This window comes from Poecile atricapillus, chromosome 1 (assembly GCF_030490865.1).
Source record: "Poecile atricapillus isolate bPoeAtr1 chromosome 1, bPoeAtr1.hap1, whole genome shotgun sequence".
NCBI classification, from domain to species: domain Eukaryota; kingdom Metazoa; phylum Chordata; class Aves; order Passeriformes; family Paridae; genus Poecile; species Poecile atricapillus.
The window spans coordinates 40,131,844-40,152,306 of record NC_081249.1 but is presented as its reverse complement, the minus strand read 5'-3'; the positions used below and the strand labels follow the sequence as shown (position 1 = coordinate 40,152,306).

Here is a 20,463-nt window from a genome sequence, read left to right as displayed (position 1 = left end):
TTATCACTTCTAGCTTTTCCTTTTAAATGCATCCTCCCAGACTCCAAATTCTAGGTTAGAGCCTTTCCTGTGATAAGCACATTCAGTTTTCATCAAAGGGAATGGAAATGCCACATGCACAACTTGTAATCTGCACTTGCGCTTCCTACTTTGCTCTGATCACAAGAGGTGATGTTTGCATAGCAATGAGCATCTCCCCAAGCTGGGAAGCCATGCTTCTGTTGAGCAACCCTAAACTACGTTGGTGGTTTTGCCACACTATTATTTTACCAAATCAAACCTAATTTTCTACCTGTCTTGTCTCCGTATGTCCTTCCTTTTACTTACCAAAGATTATGACTGACTGAATTTAATGTCTTTTTTTTTTCCCCTATGGATTATTTAACAGTTAATTTACAATGAGTCATATTTTCATGTTTTTCTTAGTCTCTTATTAAAACTGTCCCTATTAAATTTGCAGTTAACCTTTTCTTTAATCTAAAGATATGAAAGTGTTCTTTCAGAAAGTGTGTTGAAACAGGTTAACAGTAGGTAAGCTTTTATAAAGGTGTCACAAATGTGGGACATTATACGCAAAACTTTAGCAAGTGATTTATGAGTTAAACCATAAATAAATGAAATTTGACATTCAACTCACGTTTTGGCACACCAATCTTTGTAATTCGGAAACATACTTTGTTAGAATTATGTACTTCCAGACTATGCTTCCTTCCAATGGATTTGCCAATTATAAGCCAACTAATATGCCAAATCAATCGATGCTCTCTCTAATGCACAAACAATTGCAAATTTTATTCCGTCTGAAAGGGCTATTTTTCTACTAATAAAGCAAAATTAATTGTTGAATTGTGACTATTTAGCCATTTCTTTTCTTCCATACATATGGAAGCTGGAATTATAAAGGAAGTTGTGCAACATCAAGGCAGAACCAGTTCTGGAGGGAGCCGGAACCTTGAATTCTGACAAGATGACCTAGATATAGCAGTATGGCATTTCCACAGTGGTTTCCATGATTTTACATTATTTCTGAATAATACTTGATGACATGTCAAACCAGCTGAGAGCAAAGAGGCTTTTACCATCTAAATACAGCAGACAGCTTTCAATTTTTTCAGTAGGAACAGCAAAATTTTTTGTGGGAGCTCAGCAGGTATTCTACAGCATCTTGTTCATTGCTTTCAGAAAAAATATGACTTTGCTATCTTTCTGTGTGCTCATAAATCATGCTATACAATAAAAAATGTTATTGAGTAACTAATAGAAAGTTCTGAAAATGGTTGAGAATCTGCCTATTTCCTTGCAGCTTGGCAACATGCTTGGAGCAGAGGGACTTGCCAAAGAAATAAATGTGTAACCAGACCTGCCAACATTCACTCATTCAAAACTACATTCTTTCGTACTGATTTCATTTTAATGTTGTCAAGCTTTTCCCTTTTGGGATAAAAGACATTTACCATGAATATTATGAGACATTGACAAAAATGTCACTGCTATTTATTCCCTGCAGACACTGAATTTGTGAGTGAGGAAATGGTATTTCACCTAATAGCCCACACAGTGGCAATGTACTCATCCTGGAGTAATTCTGTTCATATCTTGCTTTTAAAGGCAATACTCCCTTTCCATCTCAAGAAAAGCATCCTCCATAGACCTGTATCTGAAACACTGACAGGATCATTCATTTATTTCCTGTGGCTAACACAGGGAGGGTCAGAAAGCTTCTTTAATCTGCTCAAAGCCTCTGTTCAGATCACCTTGTCAGATGGATGCTTTTGACAAACTGCCTTAATAAAAGCAACAATACCACTGAAGACATCTACAAATCTTCAATAATAATTGAATTCTACAACATTGAATTCTATTCTAAGAAAGAAACTCTATGAATGTTCAATTTATTTTTTTTTAATTTTTTTTTTGGTACAAGCTAATCCAATGTCTTTATATTGGTCTTTCAGAGAGCAGTGGCATCTCTCCCTACCACTTCTTGCTGGTATTGACTAAAACAAAATTATTTTTTCATAATTTTTTTTTTTTTCAATATAAACCCTACAGGTTTTGCACTCTTCTCAGCCTCTGTGTTGTCAATACATCAAATCATGCAGTTCTTTGAACACTGGGTTTATAAGTGTCAGAAAATTGCCTCCTAAATTAAAAAAATCCCAGTATTGTCTGGAGCTCAAAGCCCTACATTCATGATGCATGCAAACTACTATTTTTTTAAGCGCATGTGCAGCTTTGTGAAGTTTGGCAGGTTGTAGAACTTGGCATTGCTCAGGCTGCTCAGTAAATTATCTGCCTTGTCTTCTGACACAGCAGGCACAGCCTCAGTGTAGTATTATCTGTAATCCACACAAAAGCCTTGTCTCCTTCCACTGTATCACTCTTTGGTAAAATAACCTGGGACAGAGCCCTGTTCAAGAAGTCACTTATCTCCACAGGTTATCCCAGCCCTGTACATTTCATTATTCTGCACTCTCTGGTGGTCCTGGCAAGGTTGGAGTGAACTTTTTTATCAAGTATACTTGTTCAGAAAATACTCTTAGAGATATATACAAGTCATTCTGCTGTCTGGGAATAGCAAAATTTCATGTCAGTTCCTCAGTCTGATGTCCTCCAAGGGATATCTGACTTCAGTGAGAAGATCTGGCAGGAGGGAAATATGGGATGCCTCTTTGCAGCTCTACAGGATGTTCAAAGCTTCTTCACAACAAAAGCTTTTCAAGTCTGCATTGTTAGGACATATGGTATAACCTGCACGTGAAGCTTTCCTGCTTTGTCATTAAGCTTATCAGCCATTTCAATGGCTTCAGAAAGTTCTCAGCCAAGAATTCTGCATGTCATTACTGGTTGATGGCTATTCTAAGACTCCCAGCATGTTCCCCAGCCTAGTAGACCCCTCAGCTTGTGACTAGACATGGTTGTATCAGCTCCCATCTCTGTCTTACCAACACAGAAGACCAATAAGAAGCCACAGGTCAGGGTTTCTTGGGGTAGAATTGAAAGAGCAGCATCTGTCTCAGCACCCTTTATAGTTGCAGGCATCCTATCCCCATGCTTTAGGCATGGGAACTGACCACTATGCCTTTTCTGAGCTCCGAGCACAAGAAATGGATGAACAGATTAACCATTTCTGAAAACTATCGTCCACTACTGATAGTCATTGCTGACAGGATTGTAATTCTTTGCCTCACCCCACATTTTGGACAGAGCAATTGTCACTGTTCTTTACAGATAGCTTGCTCTGCCAAGATAGCTTCAGAGAGCTCCCGCTAGAGCATAGCTTCCCACTGACATCAACTTACTCTGTTTGCTTGATTTTTGCTGGAAATCTGCCCTCATGCACTTTCTAACTCTTCTCTGGCCTCTGAGGCTGTCATGGTTGCACTTTTTTGTGATATGTAGAGTATATGGAATCCATACGGACCATCAATAGTCTCTTTAAATTCATGGTAGATCTCATATGACAGAGCTGACCTGTTATTTTGCATCACAAATCCATTTGAATTTATTTTGATATATCTTCTTTTCTGTATCTTTCTTTACCTTCATCTCATTCTTTGCTTCTGAATGTTGAAACACATCAAACATGAAACATGTCAAACCCTTCACCTGTAAGTCAGCATCAGAAAGTATTTTACAAGAATCTGAGACACCCTTCCCCATTATGTTTGTTCTTTCGCATCTCCTATTACTCTGTAAGAAACATTATAGCATTCCTCAAGTATAATAGTTTCCTATATCTCCCTCTCCTTATAATCCATATGTATGTAGAGGTGTGATGTTTAATAAATACTAAACTAAAGCTTCTGCTTTTCGAAGATTTGAATTTTCCATTTCAGAGTCCATCCAAGTTTTAAAACATCAATAAAATTTCATTGGATAAGCTACAGTTCAACACATGTCTTGGGCATTAACTGTTTAGAAGAGGTCAAGGTAATTCTTCTAATTTCTGCTATCATACTTACTCTTGTCTTTTGTTGTTGTTATTGTTGTTGTTGTTGTTGTTGTTGTTTTAAACAGACTGCAGGAATTGGGCAATATCCAGCAATACCAACATTGCTGCTGGCTGCTTCCCGCACTTCAAAACTGTCCCAAGTGAGAATGAGCACCTTATGTGGCAGACTCTGATCACATTGCATTACTGACAACTTTGTTTCCTTCGGATTCTTTCCAGTATCTTAACTGCATTTTACCTAGGTGAAGTTTTTAATCTGCTTTCCCCAAACTGTCAGGATTTGAAGTGGAATAGCATTAATCTTCTGAGTTTACTAGCAGATTCTTCTGAACCCAGTATAGATGCTGCCTTCTATGTTTTGCATACCAAGGTGAAATGTATTCAAATGTATTCCTAGAGCATTACACCACTAAGTTTATTGATCATTACACACACAGAAGTGCACACACACACACACACACACACACACAGAGAGAGAGAGAGAGACGCTCTTGCTTGGCTTGCTCTAATGAACTGCATTAGCTCACTCCTGCCTTCCCTACCTTCCCCTACCAAGCGAGTTCTAATGGAATCTGATGTTCCACCCCTGGTACTCCAAAGATAATTTGACAACTGTTTTTCAGGTCTTAGGCAAATTTCACATACCTCACTCCTTCTCAAAGACAAATAGTCAATTTTTATATAACAACTCACTCCCTGCATCTACAGATGCAAGAACCAGCAGGAGTAAGAAAACAATTTTCCATATCCTGTGGTTTACATTCTCTCCCCAACCCCCTTCAGATATTGTATTCTTTAGATAACAATCCTACTACAGATTTATAGTGAAATCACCCTTAAGACAAGTCAAGATGAAAGCAAATACATTTATTTGTTTATGCATGGAAAGCAGACAGCAGTGTTACTGAAGTTCATACAAACCCATTTACAGGTGATAAAAAGGCAGGAAAATCATGCCTATTTCAAGAACACATCCAAAAGGCCTTCCAGAACCTGTAACAAGCTGTACACACCTAATCCACATAGCTGAGGTCTGAGGATATTCACAGGAGTGCACTTCACACTAGAAGTCATGCTTGCTTTTATATTTCATCTTCACTTACAGCCCTTCTGAGATTCCTGTCAGCTTAAAATCATTCTTTACCCCTGCCTGCAATTCTGCAATTCTTTCTTGATGCAGTCAAGATCCTTCCTTCCTTCCTTCCTTCCTTCCTTCCTTCCTTCCTTCCTTCCTTCCTTCCTTCCTTCCTTCCTTCCTTCCTTCCTTCCTTCCTTCCTTCCTTCCTTCCTTCCTTCCTTCCTTCCTTCCTTCCTTCCTTCCTTCCTTCCTTCCTTCCTTCCTTCCTTCCTTCCTTCCTTCCTTCCTTCCTTCCTTCCTTCCTTCCTTCCTTCCTTCCTTCCTTCCTTCCTTCCTTCCTTCCTTCCTTCCTTCCTTCCTTCCTTCCTTCCTTCCTTCCTTCCTTCCTTCCTTCCTTCCTTCCTTCCTTCCTTCCTTCCTTCCTTCCTTCCTTCCTTCCTTCCTTCCTTCCTTCCTTCCTTCCTTCCTCTCTTCTCATCTATCTATCTATCTATCTATCTATCTATCTATCTATCTATCTATCTGTTCTCCACCAGCTCATTGGCTGACTCCTCCTACTTTCAAAGCCCTGGCATTCCCTGGGCACAGCCGAGGCACAGTAGAAGGAGATACTGGCCAGTCACTGTCCCACAGCTGCACCCCAAACAGCTGGTTGCTGCAGAACCCTCCACCAATGAGCAGGGTGATGCTCAAAGCCTCTTGCCAGGCCCATTATTGAACCTGTGATATCCACTGTGATCAAAGGGAACACTAATCACGTTTTATTCAAGCTAATAAAAACTTGATGTGTTGGAGAGATGGGTAGAGAAGAACATTCTGAAATTCAACAAGGAAAAATACAAGGTCCTGCAGGTGGAGAAGAATAAACCCCAGGCTGGGGGCTGACCTGCTGGGAAACAGCTCTGCAAAGGACCTGGCAGTGCTGGTGGACAAGGAGCTGTCCATGAGCCAGTAGCGCCCTTGTGGACAGGAAGGCCAATGCTATCCTAGGGTGCATTAGGAAGAGAATTCCAGCAAATCGGGGGAAGTAATCCTGCCCCTCTGCTCAGCCTTGGTGAGGCCACATCTGAAGTGCTGTGTCCAGTTCTGGGCTCCTCAGTACATGAGAAATACTGAGCTCCTGGAACGGGTCCAGCAGAGGGGGATGAGAGGACTGGAGCAACTCTCTTACAAGGAAAGGCTGAGGGAGCTGGGCCTACTTGGTCTGGAGATGGCTGAGAGGAAACCTCATCAATGTCTATCAGTATCTGAAGAGGGTGCCAAGATGGAGCCAGGCTCTGCTCGGTGATACTGAGCAATGAACAAGAGACAACGGGCAGAGACTGATGCACGGGAAGGGGAAGTTCCACCTGAATATGATGGTGAACTTCTTTACTGTGCAAGTGACTGAGCTCTGGAACAGACTGCCCAGAGAGACTGTGGATTATCTGTCACTGGAAATATTCAAGAACTGTCTCCACGCAATCCTGTGCCATGTGCTCTAGGACAACCCTGCCTGAGCAGAGAGCTGGGACCAGACATCGCCGCGGTCCCTGCCAATCTGTGACCCATTCTGTGACTCACTGCTTCCCTGTGGCGGGACAGCTGCACGACGTCACCGAGCGCCCGGAGGCGTCGCCCCGCGATCTCCCGCGCTTTCCGTCCCTCCCCTTCCCTGCCCTCCCCCGGCCCGGCCCGGCCCGGCCCCAGCTCCGCGTCCCGGCGCGACCCCTCCCTGCCCGCACCGCCCGACCGCGGCTCCGGCCAATCCCGCCGGGGCTGCCGGAGCCGTTCGCCAATCAGAGCGCTCCGCCGCCTCTGCCTCCCGCCCCGGCGCGGCGGCGCACCAATGACACGCGAGGAGACAAACCCCCATTGAGGGTCGGTTGAGCCGCCGCTCCCCGCTGCCCGCCTCGCCCCGAGCCGCCGGACGTCAAAGGGAGGCAGGGCCAATCGGGGGCGAGGCTCCGTGCGCCGCGGCCAATGGGAGCGCGGTTGGCGTTGCGGCCCCGCCCCTTGCTCCCCCGCCGGCGGCGCGGCCGGCGCTCCCCCTTCCTCCCTCTCCTTCCCTCTCGCAGCAATGGCGGCGACGGAGCAGGAGCAGTTCTACGCCCTCCTCGGCAACCTGCTCAGCCCGGACAATGCGGTCCGCAAGCAGGCCGAGGTAACGGGGCCGCCGCGTCAGCGGCCGCCGAGACGGCCTGTCAGACCTGTCGGGCCTCGCTGGAGGGCGGGAGGGAGGGAGGAAGGGAAGGGGGGCAGGGAGGCGGCGGGGCCGGCCGAGCCCCACGTGTGAGCAGCGGCACCAGCTGCCGCCGGGGCGGCCCGGGCCTTCCCCCGGTCGGGGCGGCGGGGCCGGGCGGTGGCGGCCGTTTTGCCTGGCGGGCGCAGGGCCCGCGCCGGCCCTTGGCCCGTGAGGGCGCGAAGGGTCCCGTTACTCCTCTCGGCGCCCGCCTCGGCGTGTCCGGCACCGCTCTCGCCCCTCGCCCGCCTCGAGACTGCCCCGCCTGTGGCCCGCGTGGCACCGTCCCCCGGGGCTGCTTGTCCCCGTTGCCCATGGCTGATTCCGCCTGAGCCGCCCGGCGTGACGGAGCGCGGCCCCGGCCCCGCCGCGCGGGGCGGGGGGGGCACAAGCCGGTGGCGGCTGCGGCGTGTGGGGCCGGCTCTCGGTGGCTCGGGAGCGGAGGCGTTTCCCGAAGGAGGTCGGAGCGGGTGCCTGGCGCGATGGAAGCGCTCTTGTGTGCGCTCCCGAAACGCCCCTCGCAGGGGCTCCGTGCCCCCGCCCCAGCTTGGCCGGGAGGAGCTGGACCGAGGCCCTTCTCTGTTGCTGCACAGTAGTTTGATTTTTTAACTTTTCGGAGCGGCCCCGTGTGTATTCAAGTGTTTCGTCAGCTAAGAAGTATTTCACCCAAAAGAAGTGTTTTCAATATGCTGAGTTTCACTTGTTATCAGCAAAAAAGTTTTCAGACGTGTTGTTTCAGCTGAAATTCTTTGTGGCCGCTAAGCCACGTTAATTCTTTCTCTCTGTCATGCTTAAGGCTCCATTGTCAAGCCTGGTGGGGAATCTCTCCCGTTGAATTAAATACCAGCGTCTAGGTTTAGCATGAATTCCCGCTGCATGGCTGCATCGGGTCTTTTATCGCTCTCATCACTCCAGCGGTCAGCAGAGTTCAGCGCATTGTTTGTTGAAGAATAAAAAGCATTATTCCTGATGCTGCAGTGAAAATTCCTCAAATGTGAATCCAGAGTGAGAAGGAGGGAAGACACAGATTTTTAGAAAGCTAGTGCAGTTCGATGTTGATAACTGCACTTTCTCGAGAGTCAGCAAGAATTATTCCCACGTTCCTGAACATAGAGCTTCAATGGAGGCCATTCCCTGGGAGCTGAATTTCTTTCTCTTCTCAACTGCCTACATAAAACCTAAAAACATTTCTAAAAAATTTTGGACTTTATTGGAATTGTAACAAAGCAAGTTCATTGTGCGGCTGTGTCACGATGCCTATGAAGTAAAACACTGGATAAGAACTATAAAACTTAGATTCTCTAAACTGGCATATTTTGTCAGAAACTTGCTTGAAACTGACTTGGAGTTCTTTTTAATCTTAACAGACATATATGCACTATGGTCAATCAGAATAAGAAACTCTAGTAGGCATGATAGATAGCAAGCTTTTCAAGTCTGTTAGTTTCCTATAAAAATACAAGGAGTAGTATAACTTTTTACTTATTTAACTGCACTGAATTTGGCATTAGTTTCTGAATATTTCCAAGGTGTGCTGCAAATACTTTTAGGGTTTAGGATCATTCAGAGTGGAAGGCTCCTCAGGAGGTCTGACATGCTCAAAGCAGTGTCAGCTATCAGGTCAGATCAGGTCACTCGGGTCTTTGTCCTGCTGACTCTTGAAAACCTCTAAGAATGGAGACTGCACAAGCTCTTTGAGTTACTCACTCCTACATGACTTGTCCTCATTAGGACAGAGAGATCTGGACCTCTTCCAGTCTGAACCTCCTTTTTTCGGTTTATGCCTGTTGTCTTTCATTTTTCCATCATGCATGGCTGTGAAGAACCCCCCTTAGTCTTCATGGTGGGTTAATGAACTTTCACCTAGAAACACAAAACTGTCTCTCTACAGTGTAGCTAGGCTGACTTGTCTATTTCTTGAGGTAAGATATATTTGGATAAAAATGTTGTGAATATTGGAAGCCTTTAAAATATTTGCTTCCTAAAAATCATACAGGACTCATACTTGGTTTTAAACATTGGCATAGTCCAATCAGTTCTTCAGAGTGTACTTACTGTTGGAAGGTAATATTGAATGCATAAAGAATTCAAATAACTGCAGGTAAATTTAATAGCAGGTTTTCATTTGTATCCACCGAAAACCAGTCAGAATGAGAAATGGATAGACAGACCAGACTCAGGTTATTTCAAATAGGTTTGGTCATTGAAATGAGAATGAGGCATGTTCAGTTGAAGACTAAACTTGGTGGAGATCATATCTATGACTTGATAGAGTCATATCCTGTTTGGAAGGATTGTAGTAAAGGGTGCTTAAAAAAAAAAGGGTGAAGAAGAAGGCCTGATGACTCCAAACTCTGTTTATGTGTATGGATTTATATGTGTATAGTCTGCTCTCGAGAGACCCCACCGGAGTACTGTGTCCACCTCTGTGGCCCCTAACACAGAGGGCTGTGGCTGTTGGAGTGGGTCCAGAGGAGGGTCACAAAGATGGTCAGAGGGACTGAACAGCTCTCCTGTGAGAGACAGGCTGAGACAGTTGGGGTTGTTCAGTATGGAGAAGACTCGAGACATCTTAGAGCAGCCTTCTAGTACCTAAAGAGGATCTGCAAGAAAGGTGGAGAGGGGCTTTTACAAAGGCATGCTGTGATAGGACAAGGGGCAATAGCTTTAAACTTGAGGAGGACAGGTTTAGATTAGATATATGGAATAAATTCTTTACTTGTGAGGGTGTTGAGACAGTGGAACAGGCTGCGCAGAGAAGCTGTAATGCCCCATTCTTGGAAGTATTTAAGTCTAGCTTGGCTGGGGCTTTGAGTAACCTCATCCAGTGGAAGGTGACCCTGCCCATGGCAGTGGGTTTGTAACTAGATGGTCTTTCATGTCCCTTCCAGCCCAAAATGTTCTGTGATTATGTGTATGAGCTAGCATGCACATAACTTAACCTGACTAGTTGGCTGAAATCTGGTTGGTTTATTTTACCATCCATCCTGGAATGTTCTCTGTTGAAGCCTGTCTTCCTCTTGTGTGTCTGTTTTCTAATAGAGAAACTTTTGTTTACTTTGTTTTGGTGATTTTATGCTCTTTTTCAAAGTGCATTTCTCAGGTTTGGGAGAACATGAGTAGAAAGTGTAGACAATAGATACTTTCTTGCATGTGTTGTGAAAGTTGGTCTTGTGTGAGAAATTTGTACTTCTGTGAGAAGTAATTGTAGGAACTAATTGTGGGAACTAATTGTAAACTTAAAGAATACAGTAAGATGTAGCAGGATCCAGGTAAATAAGGTGTAGGCAGGATTGGTAATAAGATGGGTAGGGCCAGCAAAGAAGTTTCCCACCAGCCCAAAGGGAAGGTTCTGTGTTTGGCCATGTATTCCTTGTGCCCCTTTGCTTTAGCATCCTCTGAATCCAGTTTACTGAATTGACAGAGTTATACTATTGAACAACTGCTTAGATTGCTGCCATTTTTAGTGAGTTAAACAACTCAAAATAGAATTTTATGGTTATGAGAATTGACATGAGGGAAGCTGTCTTTTACTGTGCTTCAGCTGTCTGTGGAAGCATAACTTCAAGTCCATGCTGGGCCTGGGTTTAGGGAACCATCGTGTTTCTGTATTAGTTTTTGGATTTGTAGATAATAGTGCAATGTAAATATATACATTCATGGAAGCGGTTAACCTGAGAAGACTTTCCGTTCTGACCCTAAACCTCATTTAATTTTGCAGTCTCCATGAAATGATTAGATTAAATTCAGGGACTCATTGGGGATTCAGAGTCTCATTGACTGTGAGTGTATGTTGGCAACTAGAGAGAATATGAAATGAGAATTGACTTTTAGAAGAAGACCTACTAGGAAGCAGGTACAGAAAGGGAGGAAGATGGTGTCTGATATTAAATGCAAAACTACTTAATTGACAACAGCAGGTCAAGGTGTGCAAGTATTAGAATATTAGAAGGGGCTACTGCAGTGTTGGAAGTGGTAAGCAGGCAGGCAGAGAACTGATAGAAATGAGCCTGAGGTTTGCAGAATAGACTCATTCCTAGAGTTCAGGACCGGATAATGAGTATTTGGAAAGGGTGAAGTCATTCATCTTCAACATTGTCCGCAAACAGTAGCTTGTTAGAACTATTTCTGAATGTTATGAGGGATTGCTATTTAGCTTGTGATTCTCCTACTCCTACCTACACAGGTTTGGTATATTTTAAAAAAACCAAAACCATTTTGTTTTGAAATGCTCTCATATGCTGTGTTTTGGATAGCAAAAGTTGGTTTGCTGTGTTTTCACTCTAGCTTCTAAGTAACAATGTAATTTAAAAAGGAGACATGTATAAAATGCATGCTGGAAGCATGTAAGACAATGTAACTGAACTTCTTATTAAAATTTTCATTTTGTTAAGAGGGTTTTGCTAAGGAGGATACTAAATTGCCTGTCTTTCTGAAATTCGGGCAGGAGTTTAAAAATAAGACATTCTTATTTAGAATGTGTGGTTGAGATGTGTGGCTGCCACATAACACTGTAGACATTTTACAAAGGTTCAAACCCAGAACTTATCCAATTTTTGGACTATACTTTTGTCTGTGATTATTAACCTGTTGGGCACAGCTTGATCTCAGGCTTCCAAAGTTCTTAATTCTTTGATATGATAAAAGCTATGATGGATTCCCAGTGGGATATGTTTGGTGTATGTTGTATTTCTATGAGTTTATGTTCTATTTATGTTTTGTAACTCATCTCCTAAGTGGCCAGTCATGCGTATGTAGATCATTCCAGTATGGCAGATCTTTCTAGATAACTGAGATTTTACTCATAATTTTAGAATAGGTCATACATTTTTATTTTGATATGGTTAATTCTTTTTTTCTGCTGATTTTTTTTAAGTTGGATGGATACTGATGTCGTAAAAGGAAAGTCAATTCATATTAATGTTTAACACGTGCTTTCTAATAAATGTTTACAATATGCTGCATCTCTTTTTATGCAGGAGACCTACGAGACTATCCCAGGCCCATCAAAGATCACTTACCTCCTGCAGGCAATCAGGAACAATGCTACTCCCGAGGAGGTATGGCTCAATAACCTTGGGTTTGTGCAGATTTTCAAGGGGAATTGGAGAAGAAGGGAAGAAATCAGTGTTGATCATTTTGGGATAAATTAGCAAGTTTGGTGTGAACTGAGGCATCTTCATTTACTGCACGTTTGTAGGGGGATCACTTGTCTTCTCATCTTGTTTGTTGCATGCCCAATTCACTAGCTGAGACTTTTTGGTGCAGGATATTTAGTTTCAGGAATAGTTTTTCATAAGCAACTGCTTGGATCTCCATTGTCTTCTGTTGTGTGCTTTGCTTAATGAGTGTTATTTTCCATTAAATATGTAACTAATACGTGAGTTACTGTAATGTTACTTCAAGTTACAGTTGAAAAATTATTTCTACCTAGGGTTGTGTACCTAAACATATTAAACTTGTGTGTTGTTTGAGATTTATAGTGCTTCTTAAGTCATCTAGCAGTATTATGGAATGAGTGAGGAGTAGTCTAAACATTATACATATTTTTCAATCTGAGCATAAAGTAAGGGTGCCTTTTAGTTACTCCTTAGTTTTGTAAGGCTCACAACTTTAGCAATCAGTTGAAGTACTTACTGGTAAAACTATTATTCACTTGGATATGCAGAGCAAAGACCTACTAAACTTTCAAGATACGACAAATTTTAGAGTCACTTAAGCAATTTCTGAACAATATTATAACAGCATAAGTGTGCTGTTTTTCTTGTTTGGATAATAATCTCTTCTGGCAGACTGTATTCAATTTAGAGCTTTTTAATGCTAAGAAAGTATCACCTTACCCATTCTGATGCTTATCAACCTACAATGTTCTGTTCTTCTGACGGACTCTTTCAATATTATGCTAGCAACTGGTTGCGTAAGAGGTATCTAGTTTTCCTTTCTGCTCCTCTGAGATGTCTCAGATGATAGAAAAGTGTAGACCAGTGTTACTACAAAATGTAAATAAATACTTGTTTCATGTGTTTGCTGCTTTTATTCCCTTTTACATCAGCTAAGGAAATAGTGTAAAACTTAGGAATCTTGCCAATGTCTTGGATTCCAACTTGCAAGGAACAAAAAAAAACTTTTCACCTATAGAAGTTACTCTTGCCAAAGACATCAAAGGCTAACATTTATAGAATTACTTGACATTTAACTCCACCAATGGATTAATCAAAGAAAGGTTTAAGTGTTAGCTCTTAACATAAATAAGCATTAGGTACTGGACTCAAAAAATCCTGATTAATAAAACCTGCAACCTCTTCCCTGTAAATCCAACTACTTAGTAGCCTAATTAGAGCCTAAGTGAAGTAATCCCCATGCTCAATCTTAACACTGCATATAAACATGCTTGGAATCACTCTGTGCATGTTTAATATGGTGCTGGTATCAACAGGTAGTTTCTGCATATGTTTTATAGAGATCCAAATGCTCAGCAGAATATTGCATGTCACCAGTGGATAGAGCTTTGGGCCTGGTATGTGTCCTCTGGGCACGTTGAATGTACCAGTGCCACCAAAGACAGGATGCTGGAAGGAGGTTCAGAACTTAAACCATACCTTGTCCAGGCCATGTGAAAGCTGGGTTCAGATCCCTCTTCGACTTGAAACCTCTGTATTGCTTTACCTCCTTGCAGGAAAAGTAGGCTGAGGAAAATACCCCATCCTGTTTGCATGAGTTTGCTGTCTGTGTTGTAGAGAGTACAAGATTTGTAGGACTATTCAGACAGCAGTTGGGGAAATCCTGCCTCTGCAACCCAGTAGTTTTTGGCATTTAAATGGAGAAACAGGAATGCAGATCTTGCTCCCAGTACCCCTTACATTTGACATAGAAAACACCATTAAACTAGATTTTGAATAACTCCTTTAACTAACTGTATAACAGTTAATTAAACGTCAGGTTTTCTCCTAACCAGATGCTTATGGAAATATTCACCTCTTTCCTCTGTTCTTTTCATACTTTCCTAATAGCAAAGTAACACTATTCACAGAAGTGGAGGGAAGCATCTGACTTAGCAGTTAGAGCACTTCTGTGCCAGGTGGTGTGCAGGTTTGTTCACCTCAGTCTGAGAAGGGGTTTGTCCTTACTTCCTGCACTTGTAGTCTCACTGTTACGAACTTAAGGCTCTACTTTCTATGCAACTGCGTTTTAAAGGGATGTACAGAGAGGTGACATATTCACATTTTATTTGATTCTTTTTTTCCCCTAGGACTTTTCTTGGATGTTTTAGGCTGTTACTTTGCAGTTTTGATTTACCACATAAATCTTAGAGAGGAGCAGAAGTTCTGCATTTTCTCCTGCATTTCTTTTTTCTTGGTTAACTCTGGATTGGCAAATTTTGATTGTGTCCTAATTTACAGATGACTGATAAAATAACAAATGCTCTGTAAAACTGTTTCTGCTGTACTCACCGCCTTTTTGGAAGGCTGTGACCTCTCCCTGACCTCTGCCCATATTGTCACACAAAGGGATGCATTTCTTAATTGGAAGACTGCTGTTGTGGACAGCTTCTTGTTCAGCCTTTGGGAATGAAGGCAGCCCAAGGATGCACCACAGTTCTGCCTTTGTTTGTGGACCTTGGGCACTCTGTGCTTTGAATTCCACATAGGACTAGATCTCTGAATGAAATTGTGCAGGTCCATCTTTGGACCATGTGCTAAATGTTTTTTACTTCCATCCCTGCATGTTTTCCTTCTTGAGGACTTGAAAGGGACTGTAAAACAAAATTCAGTGTGACTGGGCTACACAAGATAGTCAGATCACCTTACAAAATATGTAGGGTTATGTGGATGCTTTGAATATCAGTGGAGAGCATGGCATCCCAGACTGCTATTCATAATTCTGCTGCTGCCCTACTCAGCGAATTGATTTTCTTCTTGTGCCTTGTTTCCATCATCCTTAAAATACTAAAGTATTTTAGCACCTTATAAATTCTACTAATCAGAAGCAGTATGTTGAAATTTTAGTATTATGACTGCTTTTTATATTAATATAAACTTAAACACTTCAGTTGTATGTGAGCATTTCAGTAATTAAGACATGCAGAAGACCCAATGCTGAGGAAAAAAATATGCTGTCTTTATGCTTCATTGGTAGCTGGAATGCCTTCTTTCGGGATGTACACTTTATATTGTTCCTCTCCTCATTAAAAGCTATTGCCACTAATTTGCAGGATTTTAAAATGCTTATTTGAGTACATATCTTGAAATACTTAAATATAAAAGAACCTTTGGGGTGTATGAAAAATACATACATTCTCTTAGAAGAGACAGCCCTGGAGGTGCCATTAATTCAGCCATGTTTGTCATAATTAAATTGACAGTGATAGTTTTCATATGTAAGTGAATATCTGCTGAGGAAAAGATGCCATTTTTTTATTATTAGAAGTCAGTTGCTCATTTGTCACTCCTTAAAGCACTTGAATTTTCTTTAGGGATTTTGGAGATTGTTTTTTTCATAAGCTAGGAACTATAACTGGGAGATAATTCATGTAGTGCTGATCTTGTGTCTTTCTGTATGCATTACTATGTGTGTTTTTACTTTGCCTTCCATTTGTTTATCAGGCTTCTAATATTTTAAATTCTTCAGAGTTGGAAGTTCTTATCCTTGTTTTCATAAACATGTAGATTCCACCTCTATTCCCTGTCTGTCCACCTGTTATTACTTCATGAAAGAATATAATATAATGTGAGTTCAGTCATTATCAGATGTCAGGAAATACACACTGAAACACGATGCCTTGAGTAAGGGAAGACGTAACACCAGAGTTTGCGCTGTTTAGTCCCAGTGAACTTGCTCCCAACTCAAGGCATTTCTATACAAGTTTACCATACTAATGAGGAAAAATTGAATATTTCCCAATATTGTTCCAAGGGATGGGAGAAGGAAAGATATCATTATACTGTGGTACCAAGAAAGTTTTTGGACACCTTGTTAGTGAGATTACTACAGACAGTGAGGGAAGAATGTCCTGAACTCATGTTCCCCATGTGATAGCCTATTGCTAGAGAATCTTGGCTTCTGATGGGAGCTACAGCATAGATGGTGGGCATTGTGATTGTTCACCTGCTGCCTTCCTTACATCTGCTAGGGAGGACCTAATTCTACATATGTGGTGGCCTTAGTCCACACTGGAGATGGTGAGGAGGAGATAAGGAATGATAAAGAGTTGGGTCCAGTTCTTTCCTTCTACTGGTACAGAGACACTTTGTGTGCACTACTCTTTAACTGTACAGAAGAGCGCTGGGTAGGTTAGAAAAAGACACAGTGAGTCTGGAGACTGCAGAATATAAGAATAGTATCTTGGATGATGTTCTAGCAGTACCTGATATTTACAGGGTATGTTAGAAGTCAGCACTTTGCAGCAGTTTGTGATTCACATCTATAGGTTATGCCATAGTAACACTGGAGAAATTGGAATTTATTACTTTTGCTGCTCATTGAACAGTTTCGAATTTCAAAGGCTTATAAATGAAACTGTCATTCAAGTATGCATTAAATAAGAATATCTTGGGGAATAAATTGAGTTTGGATTATTTTTTGTGAGAATTAGCATACATAAGGTTTTGTTACATGTGTTATACTTTAGAAGTTTGGGTGGTGATTTTTTATTACTGTGTGTCCTTGAACACCAGTTGGTGAACATTCTATTAAGTTATTCAGAGACTTTCATGTGTATTTTTGCCTTTACTGCATGTGTTGTTCTATTAATTTTGAATTACTAATCCATGATTTTTGCTTCTAGTTCTTGTACAATTGTAAATAAATATGGATATGTAAATGATACTATTGTAAAATAGGTGTACGCATACAGGAAACAAGATTGTAATATGTGATATTGAGGTGACTATGCTTAAGTTCAAGTTTAAAGAAAAAAGTTTCATCATAGGCCTGCAAGATGCTGAAAGCTTTGTTTTGACTTGGATTTGGGTTTTCTTTTTGTGTGTGTGGCTTTTTTATTGTTCAGAGAAGACTTATATTTGCCAAATTCTTACTGTAGTTTCCTGAGTCTTTAGCCTTAAGTTTAGTTGTTTGAGAACCTAAAGGAGGGTTTTTGTTAATTATCTGATAAAGTTGCCCCAGTAAGTCACTTTTTAATCCAGAAAAACCTGTCTGGATTATAATGACCTCATTAGGCCATTTAAAATAGAAAGAGTTCATGCTTTAAAGGTCTTTCAATAACACAGCTAAGTTCTTACCTTGCCACAAAATATGTCTGAGGTTCAGTTGTAGAAAAAAACTGAATACTTCAGTACTGTGATTATTTCTTTGAAGGGCTGTAATTGTCAGAAACATAGTTGTAAGCTGATGTTTCTTTACTATGTTGTTTGGGGTTTTTTTACGATCATAATTGTCATCTTTGACAAGTTGCTTAAGAGGTATTTCGTTCACCAAAGAAGTCTACACAATGGAAGTGCCATTTGGAAGCATGGTATCGATGTTCCCTTGTCATGATTGTCATATCAAACACTCTAACACACACACTTCTCCTTCAACAGGCTCGGCAGATGGCAGCCGTCCTTCTGCGCCGCCTGTTGTCATCTGCATTTGAAGAAGTTTATCCAGCTCTGTCCCCTGAGGATCAGACGTTAGTCAAGAGTGAATTGCTGCTCTTTATCCAGTTAGAAATGCAGTCCACTATGAGAAAGAAAATATGTGACATAGTCGCTGAATTGGCCAGGAATTTAATAGGTACTTTATTTACACAAGTTGATACTGTAGTAAAATATTTATGGATTGATAGTAGTTGTATTTGTATCTCTTGTTCTCTAGTCCTGCTTAGGCATTTGCACATGATGTGCTAACTGATTCCATGGCTTATAATAGAACCTAATATTTGTTCACACTGTCCTTGACCAGATGAGAATAAGATTCTTCTACTCTGCTTCTTAAATTGCTAGAGTTTCATGAGATTGTATTAAGGTTTATAAATCTGGTTTTGTGTAAATTGGCATGAATTATGCTGAACACTGCATCAGTTTCTTTTTTTTGAGTGCTGTTATATAGCAGTAAACAGAGATCATTTTCTGTTCTGGAGTGTTTTTAGATTAAACATTTCACAATATTGTGACTTAGGCACCTCTTCAGATCAGGGAGTCAGTGATGACTGGTTTTCCTGCACAGTTGATATTTGACCATTCTGAAATTTGTTGTGTTTAATGTAGATGAAGATGGCAACAACCAGTGGCCAGAAGTTCTGAAATTTTTATTTGACTCTGTCAGCTCTCAGAATGTGGGACTGCGTGAGGCTGCTCTACATATTTTCTGGTAAGCATATTTTTGTAGGATAGACAAATCATGTCTGAAAATAAAAGAAAAGCTGTCACAACATAATTAACTAGCAATCATATTTATTTCATTTAATTTCTTGTATTGTGGCTCACTTAAACATGTACAGTTACAATCTGTAACTTAAACAATGGGTAAGTTTGAAACAGTAGTTTAAGCTTAACTTGTGTGGTAATTTTTATTAATGTTTTGGTCTTATCCTTAGGAATTTTCCTGGGATTTTTGGGAATCAACAGCAACACTATTTGGAGGTCATTAAGAGAATGCTGGTTCAGTGTATGCAAGATCAGGAGCATCCCTCAGTAAGACCTTTATGTTCTTTTGGGATTTTAGTATGTTCTAAGGGTAGAAACTCAGTGCAGTAGTCGCAAACGTAAAGGTTAAACCATAGATTTCAACCAAAGAATTGCATTACCTGAAACTGATGTACATAACAGAGTTTTGACTGTGCCTGCTGCAAAACCAAAGGCTCAGTCAGACCCTTTTGTGGTCCTAAAGCTGACTGGCTGCTCATATCTGCATTGCTTAGGCCCAGATTCTTCCCAGTTATTCTTGGAGAAACCCAGTTGCAGTGGCCCCAAGCAGATGGGGTTTTAGCCAGCAGCAGTGAGGGGTCAGAAATTCCTTGTTAAATTCTCTTTCTGGCCTTTGTTTAACAGTGTAAGTCTGTCATGTCTCTACATACAGTATCTGTACATGGTATGTCTCAAAATTCTGACTATACGACAGCTCCTTGAACTGTTTGTGCATGTTTTGCTCTAAGGGTGTGTAAGCAAGCCTTGCTTTTCTGGAAGGCTTCAGATTAATTGATTTGTGCAGAGAATTGTACTTTAAAAATGTTTCTCTTGTTGTGGAAAATGCTGGGCAAGGATAGGAAACCCTGCTGTGGTATATGGGTTCAGTTTGCTGCTCCCCAAAGGATTACTTTTTCTGACCTTTGAAAGTCAACTGAATAACATTTTCTAAAGTACCACAAGTCATGCTTTTAAAGAAGCATGTCTTAAACACTTAGATCACACTTCTTGAAAAATGAGACTGACACTTGCATGCACATTTGAAGTTTTGATGGAAGTTGAAAACAATGGGTTTTTTTTCCTCTTTTCTTTCATTAAATGAAAACCACCGAAACAAAAAGCAAAACTAGGGACTACTTGCCACCTCATATGATAAACTTTTTTTTATTGTAGACAGTGTAGATGCTGAAGGTCTTCATTATCACTTTACCTTAATTTGAAGTAAAATTTAAAATCTTGTGTTAAAAACTAACAGAGGCATGTTTCAGTGCTAGTTTCTCACATTTATTTCTCCAATCATGTCTTTTAGATCAAGACTTTGTCTGCTAGAGCTGCAGCTGCGTTTGTACTTGCTAATGAGCTCAATGCTCCCCTTCTTAAACATTTTGCAGACTTGCTACCTGGAATCTTGCAGGTAAGAAACCAAACAAGTAACACTTAATGTGCCATTATGGTCTGTATTGACTATATCTAAATGTAAATTATTGGTCTGCAAATTTGTGAATTTTGGCTAAGACCTGAATTAACAGCCTTTTAGCCAGACAGCAGTTGCCGGAAAGATGAAGTGAAGACTAATAAGGAATTTTGCAAGCACAGGATAATTCTTAGGGTTTTGAGGAAAATAGCTCAGTGCTGATCAGCTTAGGCAGTGTTACAGAGATAAATGAGTTAAAATTCTTTGTAAGGCATATAGGTCAAAAACATATAGCTTTTAAATTAACCATGATATTGAAATATAATTTAAATATGGGCTACCCTGAGATTTGAAGTAGTCTGTAATTCATGGACTTGTGATATCCTGTATCTCCACTTTAGAGGAAAGCACAGAATTATTCTGAACATAGATTCTCAGACTGAGAACAAGAGT

At 41.1% G+C, this 20,463-nt stretch overlaps 1 protein-coding gene across 1 annotated transcript in view; it reads left to right on the top strand.

The window, feature by feature from the left end:
- The first annotated feature begins 7,027 nt into the window (after positions 1–7,027).
- IPO5 (importin 5) overlaps positions 7,028–20,463 on the top strand; it is a 45,627-nt gene continuing 32,191 nt past the window's right edge. Inside the window, exons 1-6 of the mRNA XM_058844774.1 lie at positions 7,028–7,176; positions 12,234–12,314; positions 17,793–17,985; positions 18,459–18,561; positions 18,788–18,884; positions 19,906–20,010. Of these exons, the coding sequence (XP_058700757.1) occupies positions 7,093–7,176; positions 12,234–12,314; positions 17,793–17,985; positions 18,459–18,561; positions 18,788–18,884; positions 19,906–20,010 (663 nt within the window). The 5' untranslated portion in view covers positions 7,028–7,092. The remainder of the gene's footprint in view (positions 7,177–12,233; positions 12,315–17,792; positions 17,986–18,458; positions 18,562–18,787; positions 18,885–19,905; positions 20,011–20,463) is intronic.